The sequence below is a fragment of the Vollenhovia emeryi genome, unplaced genomic scaffold (assembly GCF_000949405.1).
Source record: "Vollenhovia emeryi isolate VEMERY1.0 unplaced genomic scaffold, V.emery_V1.0 DF939172.1, whole genome shotgun sequence".
In the NCBI taxonomy this organism is placed as follows: Eukaryota; Metazoa; Arthropoda; class Insecta; order Hymenoptera; family Formicidae; genus Vollenhovia; species Vollenhovia emeryi.
In genome coordinates this window covers 190427-217756 of record NW_011967194.1, presented here as the reverse complement: position 1 = coordinate 217756, position 27330 = coordinate 190427, and the positions used below count along the sequence as shown (strand labels likewise).

General features: G+C 45.7%; 6 protein-coding genes across 8 annotated transcripts in view; 3 read left to right on the top strand and 3 right to left on the bottom strand.

Annotated features, from left to right (window-relative positions):
- Positions 1-4918, top strand: part of LOC105563669 (choline/ethanolamine kinase) — a 10644-nt gene extending 5726 nt beyond the window's left edge. The window contains exons 2-6 of the mRNA XM_012015442.1: positions 1262-1374; positions 1469-1948; positions 2027-2273; positions 3730-3894; positions 3964-4918. Of these exons, the coding sequence (XP_011870832.1) occupies positions 1262-1374; positions 1469-1948; positions 2027-2273; positions 3730-3894; positions 3964-4077 (1119 nt within the window). The 3' untranslated portion in view covers positions 4078-4918. The remainder of the gene's footprint in view (positions 1-1261; positions 1375-1468; positions 1949-2026; positions 2274-3729; positions 3895-3963) is intronic.
- Positions 4919-4966: 48 nt separating this feature from the next.
- On the bottom strand, positions 4967-6881 carry LOC105563668 (26S proteasome non-ATPase regulatory subunit 13). Its single transcript, XM_012015441.1, has 5 exons — positions 6642-6881; positions 6435-6548; positions 5958-6284; positions 5515-5847; positions 4967-5425 (listed from the first exon to the last, which is right to left on the bottom strand). Exons 1-5 carry the CDS (start codon positions 6755-6757, stop codon positions 5158-5160), a joined length of 1158 nt encoding a protein of 385 aa, XP_011870831.1. The 5' UTR covers positions 6758-6881; the 3' UTR covers positions 4967-5157.
- A 95-nt stretch (positions 6882-6976) lies between these two features.
- LOC105563667 (phosphoglycerate kinase) lies at positions 6977-10498 on the bottom strand. Its single transcript, XM_012015440.1, has 5 exons — positions 10122-10498; positions 9532-9880; positions 9099-9437; positions 8447-8666; positions 6977-8341 (listed from the first exon to the last, which is right to left on the bottom strand). The coding sequence occupies exons 1-5, from the start codon at positions 10406-10408 to the stop codon at positions 8067-8069; spliced, it is 1470 nt and encodes a 489-aa protein (XP_011870830.1). The 5' UTR covers positions 10409-10498; the 3' UTR covers positions 6977-8066.
- Positions 10499-12185: 1687 nt separating this feature from the next.
- On the top strand, positions 12186-15426 carry LOC105563663 (cell division cycle 7-related protein kinase). The gene is made up of 9 exons (XM_012015433.1): positions 12186-12452; positions 13130-13340; positions 13427-13520; positions 13589-13731; positions 13812-13938; positions 14020-14203; positions 14278-14427; positions 14549-14661; positions 14944-15426. The coding sequence occupies exons 1-9, from the start codon at positions 12410-12412 to the stop codon at positions 15064-15066; spliced, it is 1188 nt and encodes a 395-aa protein (XP_011870823.1). The 5' UTR covers positions 12186-12409; the 3' UTR covers positions 15067-15426.
- Positions 15328-20848, bottom strand: LOC105563664 (protein unc-45 homolog B). 3 transcript variants are annotated; one of them, XM_012015436.1, is made up of 6 exons: positions 20732-20848; positions 20022-20209; positions 19200-19632; positions 18267-18590; positions 17754-18194; positions 15328-17393 (listed from the first exon to the last, which is right to left on the bottom strand). In XM_012015436.1, exons 3-6 carry the CDS (start codon positions 19617-19619, stop codon positions 15765-15767), a joined length of 2814 nt encoding a protein of 937 aa, XP_011870826.1. In that variant the 5' UTR covers positions 19620-19632; positions 20022-20209; positions 20732-20848; the 3' UTR covers positions 15328-15764. The 3 variants fall into 3 exon arrangements, with proteins under 3 accessions (XP_011870826.1, XP_011870825.1, XP_011870824.1); XM_012015435.1 differs by lacking the exon at positions 20732-20848 and adding an exon at positions 20514-20640; XM_012015434.1 differs by lacking the exon at positions 20732-20848 and having other exon boundaries at positions 20022-20640.
- Positions 20849-23754: 2906 nt separating this feature from the next.
- On the top strand, positions 23755-26354 carry LOC105563665 (SHC SH2 domain-binding protein 1). Its single transcript, XM_012015437.1, has 4 exons — positions 23755-24872; positions 25257-25461; positions 25556-25828; positions 25913-26354. Exons 1-4 carry the CDS (start codon positions 23956-23958, stop codon positions 26201-26203), a joined length of 1686 nt encoding a protein of 561 aa, XP_011870827.1. The 5' UTR covers positions 23755-23955; the 3' UTR covers positions 26204-26354.
- Positions 26355-27330: the final 976 nt, after the last annotated feature.

Here is a 27330-nt window from a genome sequence, read left to right as displayed (position 1 = left end):
GATTATTCGATTTAATCGGACATGTTTCTCAGTGCAGTGGCACAATATAGAGAAATAATATACAGGGTGTCCCATTTTAACTTGGACAGTAAAATATCTCAAAAACTAAGCCCACTTCTTCTTTTATCTTGTTATGGCACCCGGCTCCTGTATTGAGCCGATACGACCACGACGAACCAATAGTCTTGACTTGATGGTGGAAATATCTTATCGTGTAATCTCGTTTTTGATGTCACACAATGCAGAGGCCCAACTACCGAACCTCGCGCGGGATGATGCAATCCCTATTGGATGATGCAATCCCGCAGGATCAAAAATTTTTATCTTCCGTCGGAAGACGTGTGAACCGCTCAACGGCCCAGACACGGGACTAAACTAAGCCCAGCAAACAAAAATGTTTCAGACAAGAGTTGTATGGTTTCGAGGGGGACATAAGATGGTGTCGCCGATCTGTTAACACTTTGCCGACTCCGGGGTGTCGTCTCCCGACTCTGCGTGCCGTAAAGTTGTACACGCACCGGCATAAATGCTGACCCTATCCTTGTGAGGTGCACGCACACAACTACAGGGACTCTAGACGCGGTCGCCGGGAGATCAAGCGCGCAGAGTGGAGAGCAATTATTTTCATCTCCCTTTTGCCACATCTAAAAATAATGGGGAGTCTCCCCAGAACTCGGCGGCAGTGTGCAGCGAGCGAAGGGCCGGTCTCGGGAAAAGGGGTAGACGCGCGTTAATCGTCAAAGGGACGATCGGGCCGAGGCGACTCGCAGGGGGAGTTTCTTTATTCGTCGCGTCTGCACGAGAGAGAGAGAGAGAGAGATTCTTAGTTTCGAAGCCACCGTGGCCCACCGGGAAGCGGACTCGTGCAAACACGGGCGCGTTGAGCTCCACTGACGGTGACGTCAGGACGCATGCGTCGGCATTGCGCTTTTCCTGTCAACAGCGGATGATCCCGCTCCGATCGCGTACGCACGATCGCGTCTTTTGGCATGACATTCGCACGTTATCCGACCCATTTATAATTAGTCACGGGAGTCCGATCTCCCGATCGCATGCCTCGCTGAACAAAGCGAATCTCGGGTTGCGCGTCTTCAGTTCCTTGGTCACCCTCGCCGCGTACCCCCCCCGGCGGCGAGTGAAATCCCTTTAGATGATTCACCAGTAGCCGGTGAGAGAAAACTGTGCGCCCCGGCGTCAGGAGGCGTCGAATTGAGCTGCATCGTAAAATTAAAGAGAAACCCCCCTCTTTTTCTCATGACAGATGTCGGAGAAGAATCCAGAGATGAGGGAAACTGCCGCGAGGATCTGTCGAGATTACTTGCACGGCGTCTGGAAACACATCACGGCGGAGAACATTATTCTTAAGCGCATCAGGTTTGTTGAAGGTTCCCCGGCGGAGAAGCGCGTGTACGCGAGCGGCAAGGTCGGCCGAGTGACGGGACTGACGAGGCGTTTCCATTGTTTTCAGCGGTGGCCTGAGCAACTGGCTGTACAACGTCCAGCTTCCCGAGGGCACGGTCCCGGTCAGGGGGGAGCCTCGCCAGGTACTGATACGTCTGTACGGTCAGGTGCACGGCGAGAGGGCCCTGGAGGGCCTCATCACGGAGTCCGTAATCTTCACCCTGCTCTCCGAGAGGCGGCTCGGCCCCAAGCTGCACGGGGTGTTTCCCGGCGGTCGCATAGAGGAGTACATACCGGCGCGGCCTCTGCTGACCAAGGAGCTCGCGGACTCGACCCTGAGTCTGCTCATCGCGGAGAAGATGGGGCAGATACACACGATGCAGATACCCATCAGCAAGGAGCCCACGTGGATATGGGACACCATGAACAACTGGCTCAACACGGCGACGGATATTCTCGAGAGCACTGAAGACATCGACGGCCAGCAGTTGGAGAACGTCAGCGCGATCAAGTGCATAAATCTCAAGGACGAGATCAATTGGCTCAGGTAAGTAGGTGGTGGAGGAGGCCTTTTCTCTTCAGCGCGTCGCCGAGACCTGGACTCTTGTGATGTTTGGCTTTTCAGGACGATTGTGACGCAGCACAAGCACCCGGTTACGTTCTGCCACAATGATATGCAGGAGGGCAATATACTTCTGCTGCAAAACACGCGACAGCCCAAGTTAGTGCTCATTGACTTCGAATATTGTTCCTACAACTATCGGGGATTCGATATCGCCAATCATTTCGCCGAATGGCTATACGACTACACGGCGCCGGAATATCCTTTCTTTCACGAGCGTCTGAGCGCGGGCCCCACGAAGGAGCAAAAGGTAAGCACGAATTAGAGAAGGGCTTGGAAGATGAAAGTGATCCGGGTAAGATATCTGTTCAATATGTTTCATCCAGTGCTATCATATCATGAGTTGTTTCGTAAGCGGATTAAATCTAATTGATAATGCAATATTCATAATAAGAGCGATAAGTGTATCAAGTACGAGCGTATCGCGAGGCTCGATAAGGGAAAGTTGCGTGCGTAGGAGAAATTTGCGAGCCTCGGTAGCAATTGATATCGACAATTTCATATCTCACTTGTAATTGAGGTAAAACATTTTTTGTTTTGTAATTTTTTTTCCCTTCGTACGACTACAATACGACCTTTGTAATTCACGTCTGACTTGGGGCGAATGTAAATTCGAAAGTAAACGCCCGCCGCCCGCGCGAATCGCCGTAACGCACGCTGTTTCGCGTCGGGATCTTACGATACCGCAACTCCGCGACGAGGCGGCTTTCGAGTATCATTGTTATTCGGGTACTGTACGAGGGTACAGTAGGTAGGGTGTCGGCTTGGCGTGTGGTGCGTGTGTATATATTAGTTTCACAGGACCCCAATCCTTCAAGACAAGGCTGATGCCTGCAAAGAGAGAAAAAATTGGCCGGCAATGTGTGAAACTGTCTTTGCTGTGACGGATCCCGACTTGTGGGGTGGTCTATGGAAACCAGGGTGCCACCGGTACCACCATCTTGGCAGCAACAATCATCTACGATTACTAGAGTACCTGTACACTCTCCTCACTAGTCAATTCATAGCCTGCGTGCCCTTTCGAACGTATCTTTTCGGGAAATAGCTGTGCTATTAAAAGTGCATTACCTTCCATTGGAGCATTTTAATTGACACGTGTTCTGTATGCGTAACTAATATGTGCTGAATTCATACCTGAGTTTGCAAACGATTTTTTCAAACAGTCCAGGCTACCGATTAGTAGACGATAATTTGTCGCGCGATGCCAATGGGAGTTCTTTAAAGAAACAGGAGATACTTATCTTCTCCGGCAGTAACGGACAGGCGCGAATAATTCTCATGTCAATCATTGTTGTTTTCTTTTTCCTTACGTTGATTTTACCTACGAGAATTCATTTCGATATATATGTACTTTATGTTGTTACACAATGCATCCTAAATTATTTCTTTCGTACTTTTCAAATGCCTGATATCTCATTTGTTAGCAAATCAAGCTCTGTGTATGTCTAATTTGTTCATATTACTGTACAATGTTTTTGCGTAATGTAAATGCATATTTCGATAACGAACTAGTTGTACTACATAGTTTCATATATCATCGAGTATTTCTTATGTACGAATGAATCTATTAAGACGCTATTTAACGAAGTTATTAAAAGATCATACATATTTGATTATTAAATAAATTAAAGTACAAGAGTGTAGGGTAACCCTCTACGCCTTCTCCTTAATATACGGTTTTTGCAATACGGTTTTTCTCTCGACAGCTCAACTTCATAAGAGCCTACCTGAGAACACTGGGGAAAGAAGGATCTCTGGAGGAGGAGCGCATCATAATGGAAGTGAAAATATTTTCGCTAGCTAGTCACTTATTCTGGGGTCTCTGGAGCGTCGTAAACGCCAAACTCTCACAGATACCGTTTGGCTACTGGGTACGTAGTCTGGCCCTTGTATTTGTTTCCGCCCTTCGATCTGTTTAAATTCATCGGCGTGTGTTTCAGGACTACGCTGCCTCCAGATTGAAGAATTATACGTATCTGAAAGAGAAGTTTCTCGCCTCTGGATCACCAGTCTCGGATGGCAGCCTGAAGAGAAAGTCTACGGATATAGACTGAAAGAAAGGGATTTAATAAGGGAGGATGCATTTGCAAGTTTATACAACGTTTCGCTACGTACGTAGCTAAGCTTTGCTCCATCGATTCCAGCTGATAGCTCCGACGAGCGGCGAATAACTTGGCGCGAGTCAAGTCGTTATTTCATACATCGCGAAATAATGTAGCGTGCTTTTTAACTGCATTGTTTGCAAACGATACGCAATGTGAGCGAGAAGAATAAGACCGAGATCAAATGGAAAGTCAATCATGTGATATAGGATAAGCATGTACTTAAACGTACGGGTCTTCGTTTAGTACTTGTGACTGCGTTCATTCGATTGATTTCTAAAAGAGCAGAGTACGAAAGTGTACTTAATTTTTCTCTTATTCGAAAGACTTTTAAACAAATGATGCGATATTAGTCGACGCTTTGTTCGTTTTTAATGAGCGTTGAGAAGAAGCTGAATGTACATACAGAATTATGTGCTCAAATTGTGACAAAACCCGTGATTTCGGAAGACATTGTACATTTAATCTTTTTAGCTTTTATATATATTTATTATAAGAGTATATCTCAAATTGTTGCCAATCGTATCAAGTCAAATTCACGTACTTGTTTTACTTGTTACATGTAACACGTATAAATTAATTGTAAATAGGGTTAATTTACAATATTCGCTATATGTTATTTTTACTCCGAGTCGTACAATTCATGTATCGTATTTAAGTATAAGTACTTAATATTGTACGAAAGAGGACAGCATTTAACATTGATTACCGATATCTACCAACGTAATGCACCGACATCTAGAAAAATGTATTTTCACGAATTTCCAAATAAAACATTTACCTCTCGTTTCTATTTTGTATTTTATAACTTCTTGTAGAAGAAAAATTACCAATACCAACCTTCCTCGTTTTTCTTTTAATCCAAAGAGAAGAGAAACTAGGCAGAGGATTCTGTCTACAAGCGCATATGTAAGAAATAATTGTTCGTATTTATTGGCGACATGTTAAGAAACTGGATTTCCATAATTGCGAGTACGCGATGCGACGTTCCGCCGGCGCGACGAACACACAGATCGAAAGCGGCCTGCATCCTCAGAGAGTGAGAATCTCGGAGGCCCTCGATTCCAGGAGCTTCTCCATCGAGCTGACGTCCTTGCACCATCCGTCGAGGCGTTGCACCATCCCGGCGATCTGGCCGCGATCCAGGACGCGCGGTTGCACCCAAGTCATGTTGACAATGCCCGCGACTTGATCTATGGCGCCTCGCACGAGACCCTGGGCGAGAGCCTTCATCACCAGCAGTTCCACTTCGCCGAGAGGTAGACGCGTTTCCTGGGAGATCTCCGTGAACGTCAGTTGCCTAGAACGAGAAACGTTGGTGCGTTATCGACAAGCGAACCGTTTAGTCTTTGAGAATCCGAAGCGGCACGTTCTGGAATCGTTACGCACCGATTGTTGGCCTGCCGCTTGAAAGTCATTTCCATGAGACAGAGCAGCGAGATCTTCTGTCTCAATTTCAATTCCTGCGCCGCCAGATCGGCCACTTTGCTCCACTGTGGCTTGAGTCTCTCCAGCGCGACGATGTCGCCGGCGTTGAAGGCTTGCAGCAAGTCGACGAGCCAGTTGTTCGGCGTGCCCTTCAACGATTCCAGGACCGGGTGCGCCAGCAATTCTCCGAGATTGTAGACGCCTTCGCCCAGGAGCGCCGCGAGCCCGAGGAAGAAGGCGTGCTGTTCTTGCTCCTGTCTGCTCAAGCTGCTCAATTCGATGCAGCCTAGGTATCTTAATGATAAAAGGCAAAATAGTCACTGACAAAAGATTTCATTAATTATACAAAATTTATGATACTTGCGCAATCTCAACGTGTTTATGCGCGCTATATGTAAGAGTACCTTAATGCCGTACGGTAATATTCGGCGTGCTTGCCCTGTAATCTATACAGCCGGCTGGCGAGAAGGTAAAAACGTCCGTGAACCGTCGTAATGCCGTCGGCGTTGTCCAGCATAGCTTCCACCTCCTCTATGATCTTCTTCGCCTGCTCCTGATTGTTGAGCTTATCCAACAGAATCTGCCCCTTGAGAACCTTACAAAGAGCGGTGGCCTCATTGTTGCTCTGGACCTTCGTCTCTGTCTTCTCCAGGAATTTTATCGCCTCCTGCTTGTCTGGGAACTGCTGTATCACGTGCGCCAGTATCTCCACCAGCGACAGCGGGTTTATCCTTTGCGAAAACGCAACCAACGATATTAGTGATAAGCGCGAGCAACAGAGAGCCGTGCGCGGATTAACGTAAATACAATCTAGGGTAAGAATCGCATGCCAAGGTCTTAACTATTTAGAGTTGAAGTAGAGCCTAAGCGGCGGCGCTCACTTGTTCTCGAAGGTCGACAAGAAGTTGACGTAGAGCTGCACGAGATTATCGCCCTGCTGGAGCACCGGGTTCTTCACAAACGTCTCCAGTTTCAGCGTCAGCTGATGCCAAAGCCTGCAAGTCACCGAGACCGGCGGGGTCTGCCATTAACGCTCTCTCGCCCCGCGGTGTCCGGTCGCGCGAGACACCGCAATTGCCGTCACTCACCGTTTGCTGTACAGCTCCTCGAGCTGCGCCCATTCCGTCGCCAGCTCCTTGTCCGCAACATTTTGCTTCTGGCTGAGAAAAGTGCTAACATCCTTCACCGCCACGGTCGCCGCCATGCTTGACGATGATACCGCGAATGTACGCGCTGCACCGCGTGTGCACACCCTCTGCACTCGCCGTACACTCGTGCCAATCTCTGCGCGCGACCGAGCGTCCAAAGCGCGCGAAAATTCATTCCCCGGGGATCCGAGCCCATAATTTTGTGTTCGACGTAACGCAAGAAAGATGTAGCTTTACTTAATTATGCGTGTGCCAAGCCTGGTACAAGACGTAGGATCGTGCGTTCGACATTTATTTTCGATATTACAGACGGCCGAAAGTGTACACTCTATTAAATAAAGAGACAATATTTACAGTTCAATACGATCGAGAGTAATCCGAAGTTTGTGTTCAAACTATGAGCGAACTTTTTACCGTGCAGGGACGATTACACTTAGTATAATAGGCGACTGTCTCCCCTTACAATTATTCCCTTAGTAGCTAATGTACACGATGAATTTATATATTGTCTTAGTATATTACATTTTACAGGTAATATACACATTTGACACGTATCTATAACTGTACATTAATATATTTGTACTGTCTAAGGCCAGTACTCATAGTCTGTTTTTATTTCAAGACTGTTGCAATCTTAAGTTAAGAAACGATTAAGAAACGATAATGTTTATGCTGTCTTTGTTTTAAATACCACACAATAACTGGCTTGTGTCTCGAGCCTGAGATACGCATACGAAGACGTTTGCAAAGAATAAACGTATGTATTAAAATATATATGAAAGTAACAATTTTACCATATTAATAATAAACGAATATTTTATAATTTAAGACTGTCTCAAATATAACAAGCTATGACTATCGGCCTAAGAGTACGTCAACGTACAATTTTAATATTCCTCGTCGACGATTACACAGACAGCTCAAAATCAAGTCTGAAATATGTATACGAAGACGCTTGCAACGGATAAACGTATATATTTAAATATATATGAAAGTAACAATTGTACCATATTAATAATAAATGAATATTTTATAAACACCGTCTTGAAATTACGAGACAGCCGTCCTGCTGAGGTCCTAACATAACATTGTATTTAAGACGGTCTCAAAGATAACAAGCTATGACTATCGGCCTAAGAGTACGTCAACGTATAACTTTACTATTCCTCGTGAAAGAACGGAGGAACGCAGCGGCACGATTACACCGACAACTCGAAATAAAGATATGTCCTGGTTCTAATCTCACTAACGCCGAGTTCGACGAACATCCCCCAACGTCCGAGCGCAACTCGTCCAATTTTCCACAGAAAACGGCGAACGTTGAAGTGTCACGGTACGATCGGTCTTTACATCTCGAAGACAAATTTACGATGACAGGGCGGCGACTCCGGGCAACACTTTACCCTCCAAGAGTTCCAGGCTCGCACCGCCGCCGGTGCTCACGTGGCTCACTTTGTCCTCCGTTTTCCACTTGGCCGCGCACGTCGCCGTGTCCCCGCCGCCGATAATAGTAATCGTTCCCCGAGTCGTCGCCTCGACGACGTTGTCCATCAAGCTCTTCGTACCCTTGTTGAAGTTCTCGAACTCGAACACTCCCGCTGGGCCGTTCCACACGATGACCTTCGCTCTCTTAATTGGTTCTGTGTCAAGGTAATATAATCAGTGATACTTTTCTCGAGCGCTCGATGCACTGTTCGTACTCTGAAAAGTAGGCGAATCGTCACGAGTAAAAATTCTGTGCTCACCTGCAAACAAGTCTCTTGTTTTTGGCCCGACGTCGAGACCCATCCATCCGTCGGGTATGCCGCTCTCGACATCCGCGGCTCCCACCGCTGCATTCTCCGCGAACTTGTCGGCGGTCACAAAGTCCACCGGTAAGTGAATCTGGACGTTGTTCTTCTTCGCCTTGTCCAGCAGGTCGTTCACAATCTTTGCTCCTTCCTCGTCAAACAGCGAATTTCCAATCTTTCGTCGCGCAAATGCGAAGATTAGAAATCTGATTGCACATACTGCTCGGTCGCAGAGTTGGGAAAGTTACTTTATAAAAGTATCTAGTTACAGTTTCTCTTTGCTAAAAATGCGACGAGTTTACCAATTCTGAAAATTAACGCGTTACAGTTACTCAAAAAGTAACGAGTCGTTACTTCGCAGTTACTTTCTCGCAATGAAAATAAAAATATCAACCCTGCATCTGAATTGTAAAGTGTCGACAAAGGCGTTTATGCGCAAATGCAAGGCCCAATGCGATCTGTGGAGGTTTAAAATACACATAAAGTGTAACTGAGCTAAGATGGAGAGACAGTAACAAAGTTAAGTTAGAGTTACCGAAAGAAAAAGCAACTGTAACTTCCCAACCCTGGTGGTTTGTAACTCATACTAAAACGCACACGTACACACCTTCATATTTTTGGAAATTTTCAAGAAAGTGTAGGCCATACCGCCTCCGATAATCATCTCGTTCACCTTGTCCAGGAGATTGTTAATCAACTGGATCTTGTCGGCGATCTTGGCTCCCCCGAGTATAGCCAGGAACGGCTTCTCCGGATTGTCCAGAGCTTTCGCAAAGTACGCGAGTTCTTTCTTCAGCAGGAAGCCGCTCGCTCTTACATCAAATCCGTCTCCCATCATGGAACTGTGAGCGCGATGCGCGGTTCCAAAGGCATCGTTTATGTACACGTCCCCCAGTTTTCTCAGAGACGCCCTGAACTCGGCGACCTTATCCTTGTCAGCTTTAATCTAAGACAAATCGATACATTATTCTTATGCATTTGTACTTGAAGACACTCGCGTTGAATCAAAGGTTCGAATAATGAGAGACAATCTTGCATACCTTGCTCCCGTCAGCGCCGACTCCCTTGCCCTCCTCCTCGACGTGAAATCTCAGGTTCTCCAGGAGAATGATGGTACCGGGCGCTGGACTGGCGCAGGCAGCCTCCACCTCGGGCCCGACGCAGTCGTTCAAAAACAGAATCTCCTTTCCCAACAGAGTCTTGAGCTCCTCGGCGACCGGCTTCAGCGTGTACTTCTCGTCCCTCTTACCGTCCGGCCGGCCTAGGTGGGACATCAGCACCACCGACTTGGCCTTCTTGTCGATGGCGTACCTCACCGTGTCCAGTGCGGCGACGATTCTCTGATTATTCGTTATCTTGCCCTCCTTCAGCGGCACGTTGAAGTCGACCCTGGGTAAGTCATCTCGTTACACACGTCTGTTTGGGAATCGCCACCTCCCTGTCGCGACGAGCCGGTCAATTCTGTATCTCGCGCTGTAGCGAAGATGCGAAAAGTGAAGTAACCGCCTCATCCTAATCGCCTCCTCGGGCAGAGACGAAGCCGCTCGCTTCTGGCATTTTCACCACGTTGCGGGACACAGAATCGACACAGAATTGACCCGGCAGAGATCTCGGGGAATCGTGCACGTACCGTATAAGCACCCTCTTGTCCGCCAGCTCCACCTTGTCGATGCTGAGCTTGTTGAGCGCCATAGCGATGGTGCTTTCCCTCGCGAGTTCGGTGTCCCTGTGGAAGAGGCGAGTACCGCCGGGCGTGAGTACGAGCCGCGCTAACCCTTCGCCAACGGGAGACGTAACGTCACGACGCAGCAGCCGCCCGTCGCCCGAGCGTGTCCCAAAGTCAAAGCAAGGTCGCCGAGCGTGGCGACCTCCCGCAATTCTTTGCAACGCCTGACGCGTCCGACTCAACCGGATCATCGCGTCCTGATCCTATAATTCAACGCTCGCGAATCCTGACGGGACGAGCTGAAATTTCGCGCGATCTTTATGTACCAATATCGGCCTCCTCTGCCAATGTATGACTTTAATCGCGGACTTGGCTTAATTTTTAACATTTTTTTCCATGTGGGAAAAGAAAAAAAAAGTAATTTGTATGCATATATAACTGCGGGATTAAAGTTTATCTGCGCTGATAGAAATGTGCACAAATAGGCGTATATTCACGCGGAGTTTTTCCCCGCGGATTCGCCGGGAACAGATTCCTACGAGACGATTTCGTAAATCGCGAGACGCGAGCTTCATCGTTCCGTAAAAATCTGCACGGACGAATTCGAATAACTGCGTGTGGACTACTTCACGCAAGCATTCGACCAATCACCCGCGTAATAAAGGAATACCTCCCATACAGCACAAAATTTGCAGTTACATTGCAATAACATTGCCACAATATTACAACGTTGCTGTAATGTAGCTGCAATGTAACGACTGCAAGGTTTGTGCTGTATGGGTTTAGTCCGAAAAGTCGCTCCTTGGTCTCAAGCGAAATTCCGAAAATTGAAAACGACAAAGTTATCACGCAATACCTGAATTGTTTTGTGGATAGAATTGTAATATTTTACTGTTTAATGCACAGTATACAAGAAGAATTAAATTCGGGGCAACGAATTATAGAGTTGAATATTATTTTGCCGATATGCGAAAAGAGGATTAGATCAGAAATAACGAATTATAACTCGAAGTCTTGCTTTAGGCAATTCTGCCGGTTGAAAATTACAAAATGATAGAATCATAGAAAAGAATTACTTATCATCCAACGTATGGAGAAAAGAATTGGACTCCAAAGAGCGACGGATTTAAAATTCTCTTGGCCAATCAGCGCGTTCGAAAAATTTATCTGCTTGCACTAGTGCGCACTGAGTGCACACTGAGGCCTGTTTATAGTCAATTTTTATATTCAACTTCGTCTCAAATACATGTTCAAAGTATATTTAGACAAAAAATTATCCGTATGAATGTTATACAGATCATTTTACTGGCTAGGAAATATTTCAAAAGATATTATATTTGAGACGATCCTCAAATATAGGAATTGACTGTAAACGAGCCTTAAGCCTCGTCTACATAGAAGTCGTAAAGTCGTAGTCGTAAGAATAGTCGATTATGATTGGCCAATTCTTATGTGTCTGACGAAATTGACCAATCGCAGTCGATTATTCTTACGACTACGACCATTGTAGACAGAACCGAGAATCATTGTAGCGGAGGCTTTAATGTGCACTCAGTGCGCACTAGTGCAAGTATATGGGCTGCTTTTGCGAGATGATCAAAATGATCCAGATAGGATCAAATCTGGAATTTTGTTGAATAAAATTTCAATGGCCACGTTCAGCAGGCACAACTGTTGAGTGAGCGCTCAATGATTTCTTAATATGATTGGCTGGATCTAAAAGTATTAACCAATCGTACTGAGCGCTCACGCAACAGTAGTGTCTGCTGAACGCGGCCAATGTGCTGCTACGAAATTTCAGATTTGGCAATCATAGCACAAGGTCATTTTAATCTGGATCCTTTTGATCTTCTCGCGAAAGCAGCCCCGATTGGCTGATACTTTTAGATCTGTGCTGTGATAGAGCTATTCTTCTAGATTTTAATGAACGATCCAATCAGCGCCAAGCGCTCGCCGAGCGGTTTCCTCTGCTGAACGCGGCCAAGGATACACGGGGCCACTTGGGTGGCGTTTCCGAACGCAGCCTGACCTCATGAAAATCCGCCCCGGCGCACCCGCTCTTTCCAAAGGGCGCGAATACGCCGCCAGTTTCTAAGGTTATGTTCAGGTTATGCTCGGCCGTGTTGCGCCGGCGATTAAATGGGAAATAATCGACAGCGGTGAATGACACGAATGCGGACGAGGGCGAATTCGACGGCACGTTGACGCGACCGACACCGCGGGCTGAGGACAACCCGGGGATTCGGGACGGGATGGAGTCCGACGACGTGTGTCAGGACGGGAGCGACAACGACGGTATCACTCCTGTTCCTTGGAAAACGTCGCTTACTTTTATAATTCACGTTTAACGGATACATTTTGCGTCGCGCTGCGTAAATCGCACGCGCGGTTTTACTATCGTCACGTCGGCTGCTCGAAATCGTCGGCTTCTGTTATCGTTTTGCGTCAATTCCCGAGTACCGCTTGCTCGGTGTATCCAACATCTTCTCCACGTTTCGTCGACAGATTACTCGCGAGTCCAGCCACGAGAAATATAATTCGTTTAAGATGATTCGAGAGTACTTCGTGGACTGTCGTTCTACTCGATTAGATACAGCCTTGGACAAAATGATTAGGCACGCTTTATTATACTGTATATAATACTAGGAAGGTTTCTGTTGTTTAAAAATCGTACCAGGGCGTGCGTTGTGTTTGTACGGCAAACAACTTTTAAATAATAAAAGTCTCCGGACTTGGTATTTTTGTCCAAGGTTGTATATTCAGATAACATATCAATGTCCCATACAGCACGCATGTTTAAAAGACATCTTTAAGACGTTTCTAAGTCGTCTTTTAGATATGTATGTCTGAAAGACTTAAAGATGTCTTTTAGACACGCGTGCCGTGTGGGGTTGTTCTCGAGGAAGTAAATATTCTGATATTCACGTCGAGACAAGAGCGGACGAGTTTAACGGTGACGCGTGCTGTTCCAGCAAAGGATTGCGCGAGTCTTTTGACGTCAATCCCGATAGTGAGCAAGCTGTTCGACGTGCACTGCAAGGTTGGGAAGGGCGCGTTTAGCTCCGTCTTCCTGGCCACCCTAAGGTCTTCCGACGGACGTAAGAAATTTGCGTTGAAACAACTGATTCCCACCTGCCATCCCGACAGGATCAAACGTGAATTGCAATACTTGCAGAAATTAGGGTGAGCCAGAATAGTTTCAGTAGGGGGAGCGTGCCGTAGCTTTGTACTAATCGACTGACGTTGACGAAACGCGCTGAATATTTCAGAGGGGAAGACTACATCGTTGGATTAGACCTTTGCCTGAGGCATCGCAGCTCCGTTGTGTTCGTAATGCCGTACATGAGGCACGACAAGTTCCTGGTGAGTTGCGATTTACATTTTCGAATCTGCGCTTTGGCGAGAGTACTCACGGTGATAATTGTAACTAGGACTACGTCCAAGAGATGACTGTCGAAGAGACGAGGGATTACATAAGGGCACTACTGACCGCTTTACGAAGAGTTCACAAGTTTAATGTCATACATAGGGACGTGAAGCCTAGTAACTTTCTTTACGATCGTATAAATAGAAGGTGAACTTTGACGAGATGAAAAGTACGTTTTCCTCCCCTGCCATCTCGAAAGGTTGCAATCCAACGCAATTTTTGTTCAGGTATTTGCTAGTGGACTTTGGTCTCGCGCAAGAAAGCCAGGTGGAGAAACTGAAACAAATGGCCGCGACAAATATTGCTGCTATTGACCCTGGAACATACGGTGTAAAGCGGAAGAGACTCAACGAAGTAATGTCTTGTACAAGTGGCGGTGTGTTAATGAATTGTCAAAAAAAAAGACCGTTTCTTATCTCTTGCAATCCTTTTTAGAACAATGGAAGCCTCCAACTTGACTTTACTGCCAAGAGAACCGTGAATTCCAAGTGCCATTGCTTTGGGAAGCCCAAAGTGTGCATGACGTGTTTGAGAGAACCGGAACAAATGGCGCATCGTGCGGGCACACCTGGATTTCGTGCACCGGAGGTTTTATTGAAGCACCTCTTACAAACGTCAGGTATTAAACAATTGGCACGACACGACGCGGAAAACAAAGTTCTAGCGACTAAAGGAAAACGCGCAAAATTTCAGCGATTGATATCTGGGCCTGTGGCATAATAATGCTGTGCATACTCAGTGGTTCGCAACCGTTCTTTCGCTCACCCGACGACTGTACAGCTTTAGCGGAAATTACAACGATATTCGGCTCTAAAGAAGTACAAAAGTGTGCGCAAAAATTAGGTATTATACAATACATACTGCGATTATGACAAATGACTTGTTCATTGAAGTTCGTGTACCCTCTGTTTCATTAATTTTTATTAATTTAGTATGCTATTTATTTTCTTTTTGTTTCATTCAGGTAAAAAAGTTATCTTTAGTGAAAATTTACCAGGCGTGGACATTGTGTCTTTGTGCTTAAAATTAAGACAAAGAAACAAAATGATGTACGATACAGAGAATAGAATACATAAGGTACATCTCGTTCATATTTTAAATATATTTTTACGAAGCAATGCGGGAGAAAGTAGATATAGATGAAATCTTCAAACACAAACATAAGAATCGACTCTTGTGTAAAAGACAAGACTTGCAATTCAAATTATTGCAAGTAGCAGAATGCTCGTCAATAGTAATCTCATTTTGTTGCGTTTATCGCGAAAATGTAACCTTTATGTCTAATTTTCCTCCCTGTTGCTTCAATAATGTAAAATACCTTTATTTTTCGATGTCTCAATATTGTTATAAAACTTTAAGGTACCACCAGATATCCAATACCCCAAGGAAGCGTACAATCTTTTGATGAAACTTCTAGATCTAGATTACAAGACACGTATTACCGCAGAGCAAGCGTTGGCTCATCCATTTTTGAATTCGTGATACATTGATGCATGTCTCGGATATGTTAATGCAGGTGTTTTACAACATTTGAGAGGAAACACTTCTATAATTGTTATTATTTCGTTAAAATTACAGCTTTAGTTTATTACGTTGTTTAAATTGAAATTTTTGTTAAGATTTTTCGAGCTAACAAATTTGTAAGTAAATTTAAAAAATTAAACATTTTTAATACTTTCTAAAAAGAAGAATGAAAAAATTTAACATTTTCTAACAGCAAATTTTTATAAAAGACTTGTAAATGTGTTCATGTTGGCTTTTACTGCATGGCATAACTGCAACAAAATGTACAATATTATCTCTAAGTATGTAATATTATATTTAAATATATTCTCATACAAATAGATGCAGTAGTGATTTTCTATCCTAATTATGATTTCACGAGACTAAATATATTTTAATTAAATAAGATATTTTACGATACCGTATTTCCGTTCATGTATTTTATACAACATTAATGTTGCTCTAATTTATATAATACATGAACTGTATGTATGCTGCACGGTAATATACTTTCAAAAATGTACGCACAAAATATATCTGATTGATACATTTGAAACGATAAAGTTACAGAAACCTAATTGTTTCATTTGTTCATTTAAGGCACTTAATTCGAAATACGAGGAACGCATACGACATTTAGATCTCAATGTTGTCTAAATGTTCATGTTATAATTTTCTTACTCGACATGTTCTATATTACTAGTGCTTTGCAACGATTCGCTCTCTTCGACGTTTTTCTTGATTAACTTCTGTGTCGCAGCGACTTCTAAAGCGGTGGCTGCCACTTTCCTGATAGTCTCGTTTTGCACGTTATCGTTCTTGCTCAGTGCCATCAGTAGTTCCATTATATCCGTCTCGATGAGCTTCGCGGCGACTTCTTTCGTACTTGACATCATATTCAGCACCATTACAACACCCCTATGTTGTATATCGCTGTTTGGATTAGCGAGTAAAAAGTGCAGGGTTTCCAGCCAGTCTTTCGAGTCGAAAACCTTCTCGCAAGCCTTTTTGCTGGCCGACGTAAGCATCGCGAGAGCCCCAGCCGCTGCTATGCTAACATCCGGATCCTCATCCCCACACAATATCACGAGATACTTAACTCGATCATTTTCCTGCTCGAAATGCCGGATTACATCGTCGCACATTATCAAATTGTTCATAACTTGAGCAGCCGCGCGTCTCAGCATGTCGTGATCCTCGTACATGTAGGCCTCGATCTTCTGAAATCCTCCCTCCTGCAGTATACGTTTCCGCACGCTGTCGCTGACGCCAGCCAGATTGCACAGAGCCATTAGACTCTCAAAATTCTCGAGAGCGGAGCACTCCGGGTTCAGGAGATTTACGAACGGCCGTACAACCTCCATGATCCTCTGGCCGGGAAACGCGACCTCCGGATTGATTGTGATTCCCAGGCGAGCCAGAGCTTGCGAGGCTTGCTTCTTTCCCTTGTCCGTGCCATCCAGGGCTAACGGCAACAGTGCCTTCGTCCCGCCTTGCTGAACCACTATTCCTCTCACCTCCTGTTGGCTGCATATCGCGTTGAAAACGCGAGCTATCAATTCCCTGCTATTCTGGCTCTCCGTTTTGGCGAGGCTCACCAGGGCGCTAGTCACGCCGGCCTTCGCTAACGCGCACAGTCTTTTATTTACAAAGTCGACGTCGTCCAGCTCGTGTTCCTCGGGAATATGATGCTTGGCGAACTTTGCCAATTCTATCATCTCGGGTATGAGCTCCTGCTTGTCGTAAGCGTTGCACAGGTTCACCAGCGTCGTGACCACGCCGTAGAGAACCGACTGGTCGCTGGTCCTGGCGAGCTCGATCATCGCTTCAACGGCTTGCTGGTCCTCGATCAGCTTCTCTTTTACCTCGGCGTCGAAAGTGAGATACGACAGACCTTCGACGGCCCATTTCCTCATATCTTTGTCCTTCTTGGGATTGATCAAGAATCGTCTGCAAGCCTCGGCCAATTTCTTCGTCGCTCCGTCCGCGAACGGCCGGATGGTCGTGTCTGTGCCTCCGGAACTGCCCAACTTGCACAAGCCTACTAACGCTCGAACACGAATCGAGTCGTCCTTAGACTGATACAGCTTCTTCAGTATGTTTACACCCTGATTTATGATCGCGTTGGCCTTGTCCTTTTTCGTCGCGGCGGCAACGATACACTCGCAGGCCACTTTCTGTTGCAGCACGTCGTCCGTTCCTGCCATGACGAGGATCATCTCTAGGATCCCTTCTTTAGCCACAACTGCGTTTCCGACATCCAACGGGCCCAATAATAAGGTTGTTATCGCAACTACGACACGCACCTGTAAAATAACCGATAACATGAATTCTCGAAAGAGTTACAGTTTTATTCAATTTGGATTAAAAATAGGGGAGGTGTTTTTTCTCTCAAGCAAATTAAGTTGCAGAACTAGCTTCAGAAACAGATGACAGTCATATTTTTCAACAAATTTCAATTAAACTTTGTCACAATTCGTATTTCAATTTAAAACGTACAGTAGAGTATCGACAATATCGACAATAGAAAAAGAAATCTTTAACATTTTCGCTTTAAAAAGTAGAGTTCAAATTGCTCAAAGAAACTACAGTTAAAATGAGTTTGGGCTTTTATTTTGAACGACGTTAAATAATCCGAGAGGATCGCAAGTTAACAAAATTCATACCTTAGATTCTATGTCGGGCGAGAGCAATTTATCTTTAATAAATTCATCAATGGCGTTGCTAAATTTTTCCTTAGCCGCGTCGTAGTACATGTTCTCATATATCTTCGCTAGGCACACGCTGGTTATAGTTCGCGTGGAAGACGTGATGTCCATCGAGGATTCGTACTTGTATTCCTCCATCTCGCTGGCCACCTCCATCACTCTCTGCAAACCGCGAAGCTCGACCAACCGTTCGGCCCAGTCCAACGCGGTATAATGAACGTTGTGCGTGACAAGTTCTATCATTGCGTTTCTAGCGAGGCCTGTTATCGTTCTGTTTGTTATACTGCACAACAGGCACGACAGAATCGAGTCTATTGCCGTCTTATGCGTTTGGCACAGAGCCTTGTCGGGTTTTGAATCGGGTTTATTACTCATGCCGCTGTAAGTGTTCAATATAATCTGAAACCGAAAAGATGTACGGTAAGTTTTCAGCTACTGACAACTACGTGTGCTTCGCTCGACAATATTCACCTGTAAACAATATTGAGACGCGTTGACCCTCTTTGTAGACGTGCTGTTTATCATTTCCAGACACCAAGGCAAACCGGCGACTCTCATAATGCACTCGGTTCGGGCGATATTGTTCTTGCACAACTCGCCGACAATGGAAATCGCGCTACAGACCACTTCCTCGCTCTTTTCGACCCTCGCAAGTTGCGCGATTTTCGAGACACTTTTGAAGATCTCATCGGCACCGGCTCGCTCACGTGCGAGCACGAGCAGATTGTTCATAGCGGTCTCGCGTTTCTCCCTGTCTGCGCTCACGTTAAATACTAGCTCCAGCATTTGTGATACCTAATGGAGCAACATTAAGCTTCAAAAATACTTAAATATAATCTTTATAATAAAAATACAAAATGACTACAAGAGATCATGTTTGTACAGTGTAATTTTTATGCCGTACACAAGTCTACCCTGAGAATTACGCAAGAAGCAAAAATTCTTAAATCCATTTGCCGTATCATACACGATATTAAATAAAACGAAAACTGTCGCATAAAAGACGTGATATAATTTTTCTATTAAAATGGTATATTTCATCAGATTGCCAGTATTAATATAAATAAAGTTTCAAGTTTCCATCAACCTCAGCTGGCCACATTTATTAAATACGCTTTCACAAACGTTTCGACCTTTGGTTTAGGTCCTTACCAAGTGAGATTTGGGGGCAAATGTTTAACCTGCAGTTTACGTGAGAAGAGAATTGCTGAGAATGAAACTACAGCCAAATTTTGGTGGAACGGCGTACAAAGTTAAGAGTATGATTTCACTAACGTCCGGAGTCGACTTTATGTAAGACAAAGACTGATTAGTCATTTTCCTATTTGCACTTGATAATTTTTATATTATTTAGACTCAATTGTCACGCCCTGCGAGCTGGTAATATTTGTAACTTATATCTACCTTGGCGCCAATGCGTGAATTTTCCTTGTGACGTTCCTGCACGATCTTGTGCAGGCGCGCCGCAATGGGCTGAATAATTTTGTTATTGGGATCGTCTAGAATAATAGTCCTCGCGTCGCGATACGCCTCCTCGTATCTCTCCAGCGCCTCCAGCGCCTGGCACCTGCGATACAACGCCTTGGGGTCGTTGTAGCATATCTTTAGCGAGCTGTCGCAGTCCTCGACTACTCTTTCGTAATCGTGCGTCTTCAAATAAGCAGCCGCTCGGTTCTTGTAGTACACCGCCTTCTCGGCGCTGTCCTCCTTCACCAGTTTCAGGGCGTTTGTGTAGTGGCTCAGGGCTTCCGACCAATTGCCCTTGTTAAACTCCTCGTTGCCCTTCTCTTTCCACTCCTGCGAAGTCATGTCGGCCTTCGTCATGACGGGAAGGACTCTACAATGCGAAACATACAATGCTGCATTATTTGTTTCAACGTGGAGAGACTGTGCAATTTTTCACACTTACTTTAGGCCTGTTCTTTATTACTGCACTACTGAACTAGTGCAGTAAGTTAAAATGAAACAAATAGATTACCTCTCATTCCAACTCATTGCACCAGTGTGCACTAGTTCAGGAGTGCAGCAATAAAAAACAGACCCTTTAAACGCAAAGAGCACAGTAGATGCAATTATTACTAAATAATTATACAATGCGGGAGTTTTATGGCTAATAAATAAACGCACAGTTCAATTACAATGCAATTGCACGCTACAATAATTTTTATGCTGATTTTTGTTGAACGCTGAAGCCAGCGCAAGTAAATTCCAAGTCGAGCGCCTCACCTCTCGATGACAATCTACGATTCCCGACGACTGGGAGGTTTCAGAACCAGTTTTCCAGACAACGCTCGGACCCTCTTGTCACTTCAATTATAAATCGCAAGTTGCCTCGCGGCTCGACTCGCGTTCGTTCTCAGACTGATCCAGAAGCCGCTCGCACGTCGTGTCTCGCGCCAATTGTACAAGCGTAGCTAGAACCGCGTTAAAAAGAGACGTGGAAGCATCTAGAGGGTTTATTTTGGGCGCGCCATCTTCGACGTAAATGGGAGCATTGGGGGTTAAATATAGACGCGATACGCAGTGCCGGGCGTGCCGGCTCGCCGTTGATCGCGGGAGCCCGACCTCGGCGACGATTCACGATGCTGGATATTTTTTTAAACGCGAAAGAAGCGAAACTACGTTGCACGGTCACGCCGTCTCCCTTTCTCGCGTCGGGAATTTTCAGTCGCCCGACGAAGGCGCGCGATTTGCCGGAGACGCGATCGAGAAGCTCACCCGCGCGAGGGTAGATCTCGTTCCGCTGGTATTTCCAGGCGCGAAGAGGTTAGGACTCGCACGTTTGAGGTTACAGTATCCTCCGCGAGCGCGGCGCGAAGTTGACGCCACGCGGTCGACTTCTCGGCGCTTCGAGAATCGCCGGGAGTCGTCGATCGGCGCGGCGCGCGGCCCAGTTCTCTTTTTCTGATATTAATTTACGCGGTTACATTACGTACAAGCAAAAAGACGTGTGGCTGTCGAAAGGGTCCGTTGTCCGTAAACAAAAATCGCTTCTCAAATATTCTTCAAGAATTTTTCTCACGGGCGACCGAATCTGTCTCCGTATTAAATATTCCCTCTCGAGCGTCGAACCGCCGCGCATGCGCGGGAAGCGCGACCAGTCCGACAACACCGTGCGGGACGCGCAGCGACGCGATTCGAACCGCGCTTCGTCCGCGGTCTTCGTCGCGAAGAGTCGAGTCGTCGTCGCGAGGATCCCTCCAGGTTCTTCTTCGCCGGACTTGCCCTCGAGTGTCGAGCGTCGCGGCGCTCAACGGCATCGCGCGTCGAGTGCCGCCGAGTACGCGACTGCGGCGCCGGCGCGAGCCACCGACCGTTTCCTCTCGGGCACGACGGGAACCGAGGATCGTCGCCGTGGGATCTTCCTCCCGCCCGATTCCGCTTCTCCCGGCGCCGTCTCGTCGTCCAACGCCGCGAGAGGAATGTCCGCGGCGGTCGTCGCCAGGTATGTACCCGCCGTGTGCGCCAACGAGCGTCCCCAGGCGACCGTTCTCGCCGCAACGCGACGCATTTGAACGGCGGAAGGCGCGGGCGAGCGAGAGGCCGCCATGTTGCGCGCTCGCGTTGCCGAGCGCGCGGCCGCCGCACTCTCGCCAATTCTCGCGAATTGATATACGTCGTCAATTGTTGGCTCTTTTCTAGCGGATTTAAGAGGAATTTGTCTTGCACCTGATGAAATTTCGCACCCGGAGAAGTTAATTCTCGCGGGTTTACGATCTGACCAGATTACGCTGGTGTAATGAAATCGTGAAGTTATCGTATCATGAAACGCTTGTTAAGCGTTTTTCCATTTTCCAAACGTTTTCCCCGTTACGGCGTAAAGGTCGAGTCGCTGCTACAAGTGCTTCGAAGGGTTCATCTTCGTCTTTTCTGAAAGAAGGGAGGAGAAGAGGAATATTTCGGAACGTTTGAAGCGACAGCTTGACCGCAGCCGAAGACTTGCGTTCACGATGCTAGAAATCGGTCCGAGATCTAGTTCCGAGAAATGCGTAGCCCATCACCTTGCAGCTTTTACGGAATAGCTGCAGGTTGATTGGCCACACATTTCTCGAAACTAGAACTTGGACCAAGTTCTAGCATCGTGGACACAGCCCTAACAGCAAAAAGTCGACTTAAAGTCGACTATTCCGAAATATGACTTGGCGAAAAGTCGACTTTTTTTAGGACGAGTCGACTTGATGTCGACTAAAAGTCGACGAATGTCCGCAGAAACGCCGACTTTTCGTCGACTTTTAATTGACTTTTAATCGACTTTTAGTCGACTTTACGTCGACTTTTAATCGGAAAGTAGACTTTCCGTCATCTGTGCTGTTAGGGTAGTCAATGCACTGCACTAACAGGGTAATGTGCAATCTTATTTGCAGTAGATACCGTATAACTATGAGATTAATATACAACCTTTTCATGACCAGAAGTACTTTTTTCGCCTCTTTGATTCCTCGTGGTGCTAGTATCCCATAAAAAAAAATAATTCGGTCATGAAAGGGTTTAACAAGTGTTTATACAGCAAAATTTATGAACCCTCGTGAATTTCCTATCAAGGAAATACCCACAGTCAGGCTCATTCAGTAATTGTGCAATAATAATGTTATATACACTGTACACTCGTCTCAGTCATCGTCCTCTTCGTCGGGTTCTTGCAAATGGTCTATCCTGAGTTCTTTCGAGCATCTATTAGCAAAGAAAAGAAATACCTATCCTGCTCTTAAAGAATTCACTTGTACTTTATTATTTTATTCAACATCAGCTTACAACTATGTAAGAAACAATTTTATGAAAGCTCTACCTCATCCCCAGTCAGTGCGAAAATGGTTCTCGAAAATTGACATGAGTCCTGGCATAAGTAAGCCAGTTTTAACAAATTTAAAAAATATGATTGACATAAATTCTAAGAAAGGAATTCAATTACAATTTGGAATGCAATTGGATGAGACGCTTATTAAGAAAGTGATCGAATGAGATGGCAAACAATTCCATGGACAAGTTAATTTAGGTCTCGATAATGATGAGGATAAAGAGGCCACTTATCATGCTAGCATGATAATTTTTTTTTTTTTTACTAATGCGTAAGTGGCCTCTTTATCTTCACCATCATCGAGACCTAAGTTGACTTGTCCATGGTATTGTTTACCATCCCATTCGATCATTTTCTTAATAGACATCTCATCCACTTGCATTTCAAATTGTAACTTAATTCCTTTCTTAGAATTTTTGTCAATCATATTTTTTAAATTTGTTAAAACTGGCTTACTTATGCCAGGACTCATGTCAATTTGTTTAAACGGACATTTCAAGACTCCAATTTCTAAATCAAACCGCTCAACTAATAAATAGCCAAGTGAACGGTAGAGGAGAATAAATACCGATTTATTTCAAATGCTCGCCACATCGACGAAACAAATCACAAACATTCTCCATCGGTTTAAGGTACATGACCAACTAAGTTTGACTCAGACGTGAAGTAACATCTGTAGACTAAACATCATGGTTTGTCGTGTATTAAAGATACTCTTTGCGTCTTGCTCTGTTCGCCCCGTTTCAAGTAAGTTGATATTTTAATTTCAATTAATAATTAGATTCGTTCCTAATTATTATCCTCTTCGCTATGTGGCGATCGAACGAAAAACCAACAACGTTTTTGTTTGGTTTTGAACCCGGGTCTTGGGATTACCAGACCAGCGCACAATCCTCTGCGCCACGATCGCCACGACTTGTTAACTTTGTCCAGGTTATAGTTCCGAGAAATGTGCAACCACTCGACCTGTATCGTTTATGGAAAAGCTGCAAGTTGATTGGCTACACATTTTTCAAAACTATAGGACTTTGACGCAGTTCTTGAATCGTGGACACAGCAATTTTCCGCCGCGATCTCACGGATCGTTTGAAGCGGTTACCGACGGTCGCTCCGCGATTACCCGCTGGGCTGCTCGCGCCGACGTTTCCGGCGGCGCCATTCCGGTGTCGCTTCCGAGCACGTGTGTTTTTTTGAAACGCGGTGCTGAAAATTTTGAAACGTTACGCCCGTACGAGCATACTACGTGCACACGTACGCAGATCTGGAGAGATCCCGCGTGCACCCACACGCTGCCTCAATTGCTGCGCGCGCGCGCGCGCTCCTATTGTTTCCCTCTCGTGTTCGCGCGGACGTGACTGCGTAAAAATGGGCGAGTACACAAACGTGTACACCTTCCACGACAAGAGCCTGGCCGAGCGACTCGAGGAGTACACCAGCATACTGTCCGGGCACGGGCGAACGGTGCCCGCGTCGAGCATCAAGACGGAATGGGTCTGCGACGTGGAGCTCGTCATCGAGCCGGTCGGCTGGCAGGCGCTATGGAAGATATCGCGCCTCACCTGCGAGAACTACGGCATCCGCTATCCGACCATCGTCAAGGTGGAGGTGCTGGGGATGGACTACCCCGTGCTCAACGCCCTGGTGAAGATCACGGCGGTCCAGGACGATATACACCTGCCCGAGAAGCACGAGGTCCCGCTCATCGAGCTGTACCCCACCATCGAGCAGGCCAACCACAGCCTGGACATCGTTGGCACCGCGCACTGCGTCGACCGCCTGCGCTTCTTCTACAATTACCTGTGGATGCCGTGGGACGAGGACGAGGACGATAATATCGACTGGGTGGAGCAGCACCTGGAGCGCAGGATCAGGCTCTTCTTCGACATGAACAACGGCGTCATCGGCAAGGAGACGTGCGACATCATCAGGTCGCTCATCAGCGAGGGTAAGGAGGTGCAGAAGAAGATCTCGACTTACGAGGCACTGCTGCCCGAGAATTTCCACGAGGACGACGTGCCCGAGGAACTGGCGCTGGAGACCTGCACCCTGATGAAGCTGCACTTTCGCTTTCAGCAGATCAAGGCGGAGATGGACCTGCTGGAGAATCCCTCCCTGAGGGGCTTGCTCGGCAAGAATCAGCCGCATAATCGAAGAAAAAAGCACAGCGATAGCGAAAACAGACAAAAGGTGTATTACTTTGTGTGGCCAGGGGGTGCCGTCAGGCAGCTACTGGAGCTTTCTAACAAAATTCAAACCATGTTGCCCGGGGATGCGACTGTCAAGTACGTTTTCACCCTATTAAAGCCCGTGTCCAAGTTCTAGCGCCGCGGGCGCAGGTTTTTAGGCAAGAAGGAGGCCAGTTTCGCAAACCAGAGATCAGTCGGCTCCCTATCTTTTTCTCTATTATTGTCTAATGCCTGTTTCTATCAACGTAGATTAGTTTTTGTCTCTTTGCCTTGCTTCTCACCCTTTTCCAAGTTTCTAAGAAATGAGGAACGATAAGAGGTAAGCTAAGTTGAGATTGAAGTTCATCTTCATCAGCAGAAATGGACATGAGAAGAGAAGGAGAATCGATTCACCTCCAGTTAGCAGTTGGCTGACGTTTGCGAAACTGGCCCCCGAGAGGGTTTAATCGTTGCAGTCTCTATATTGTTTGTACTTTGCAGAATCTGCGGCTATCTGGACGACGTTGTGGATACATACGAGACGGGCGATTATATTTTACTGGGCGAAGGAAACTATTCGATCAAGAACTCCAACGGGTTACAGGACGGGGTTACAATTATAGGACTTTCCAGCACGGAAAACACGATAATTTCCCCGCACGATCCGTACATGTCGTCGTCCCTGTTCGACTTGTGCAACACTGAGGTACGGCTCCGGTAGTTTTTTCTTTTTCTCAAATCTCCTACGTCTCCGTCACTTCCGCTATTGATTTTGCAATTTATTTTGTGAAACCCAACAGACATTGTTAAGGAATATCTGCGTCGACTTGGGAGCACTTCAGGCAGGCATAATTATCAGAAAGGGCTGTACTGTACTTATAACTGGTTGCAGAATATGCGTCTCTAATGCCACTGCAAGTAGCAGTGCTAAATGGGGTGCGGTTGTTATGCCGGGGGCGAAGTTGGTTCTTGAGAAAACCGTTTTCCAAGGACTAGGCACCGCCATCGTTATTTACGGTACCGGCGAAGTCGTTATGGATAACTGTCGCTTCGAAGGCTACGAGGGTGTGCGGGTAAAGTTATCTCGCCTTGAATCCCGATCGGCCCACGTTGCTCGTTAGAATATTTCTGATAATTTGTGACGTCTTTCTCTTCAGCTGAGCGATAACGCGCGCTTCACCGCGACCAAATGTTCCTTCGAACACGTCACGAAGGGACACGCCGTGGTGGTGGAAACCGAGAAGGTCACTCGTTGCGAGAGCGTGGAGGTGGAAGGCCAGTCGAGCAGCGCGGCCTTGAAAAACGTCTCTTTGAGCGAGTGCACATTTGCCGACGACGACAGAGAGAGTATCACGCTGAGACCGAAGGACACCGCCGCTATCATGCACGGGCATATTAGCGCTACCGTGGAAGAACCAGCCTCGAAAGAGGAAACTATGGAGATATGAGTTTCGCATTATCTGTCGCATTAAATCCCACCCCCCCTCTCCCCCATAGATTCGTTATCCTTTTGATACAAGCTTATTGGTATATTTATGAGAACGGATTTTATAAACTTTCAAGTATTTTTCTACAGAAATATATCTGGTTAAGAAAACATATTGGAATGCAATTTTCTATCTGGCCCACAAAGCGGTTGAAATGGTTTTCTCAAGCTCTGGTTAAGAAAACATCTTGGAATGCAATTTTCTATCTGGCCCACAAAGCGGTTAAAATGGTTTTCTCAAGCTCTGATTAAGAAAACATATTGGAATGCAATTTTCTATCTTGCCCACAAAGCCCGGCGTTTACGCTTTTACGCGTAAAAATATAACTGTTTACGTCCACTGGTTGATGTGTCGTGTAAACAATGAGTAATTTATGGATTATCGAAGATTCATGTTCAAAGATTCATACTGTCGGTCAGAAGTAGCGGAAATAATTGTTTTCGCTTGTTATTTTCCGTTGCTTGTTTAAAAAGCTACGAGAAATTAATAATGGCTTTGATTTTATGCCCGTAATATAATGGAAACTTTATTATTATTTGTTCTTTAAAGTTTAATATTTAAAATATTTTGTAAATATATTTTAAATATTAGTTTTTCTGTCGTACCGTTGTACGTGTTGTCCAATTTATATGATTTTATTTTGTACGCGTGTACGCATGTTGAAAGGTTTATTTAAACATACTGTAAACAATATGTACAATGCCCGCACAATATGTTACATGTCCTATACAATAAATTTGCTAGGGGAATGAAACGAATTACATATTGACGAGCAGTGTACAATCCACGCAGAATAGGGGCTCGATCGTGAATCTTTTTCTTTAGCGTGAACTTCTGAAAAGCGAAAAAATTTCATTAATAAATTCAATATTTGTCAACGAAAATTTTCACTTTTTACGAGTTCACGTTTGAGGAAAAGGTTCACGACTGAATCTCAGGACCGGTTTCACCAATGTTGTTTAACTTTAAGCTTAGCTTAATTCGTTTTTTGTCTCTCTTCAACTATTTTAGAAAGAAACAAACATGAATTAAACTTGTAAGATTCAAGTTAAGCAACGTTTTGTCTAAGGCTCGGTTTCACCAACGTT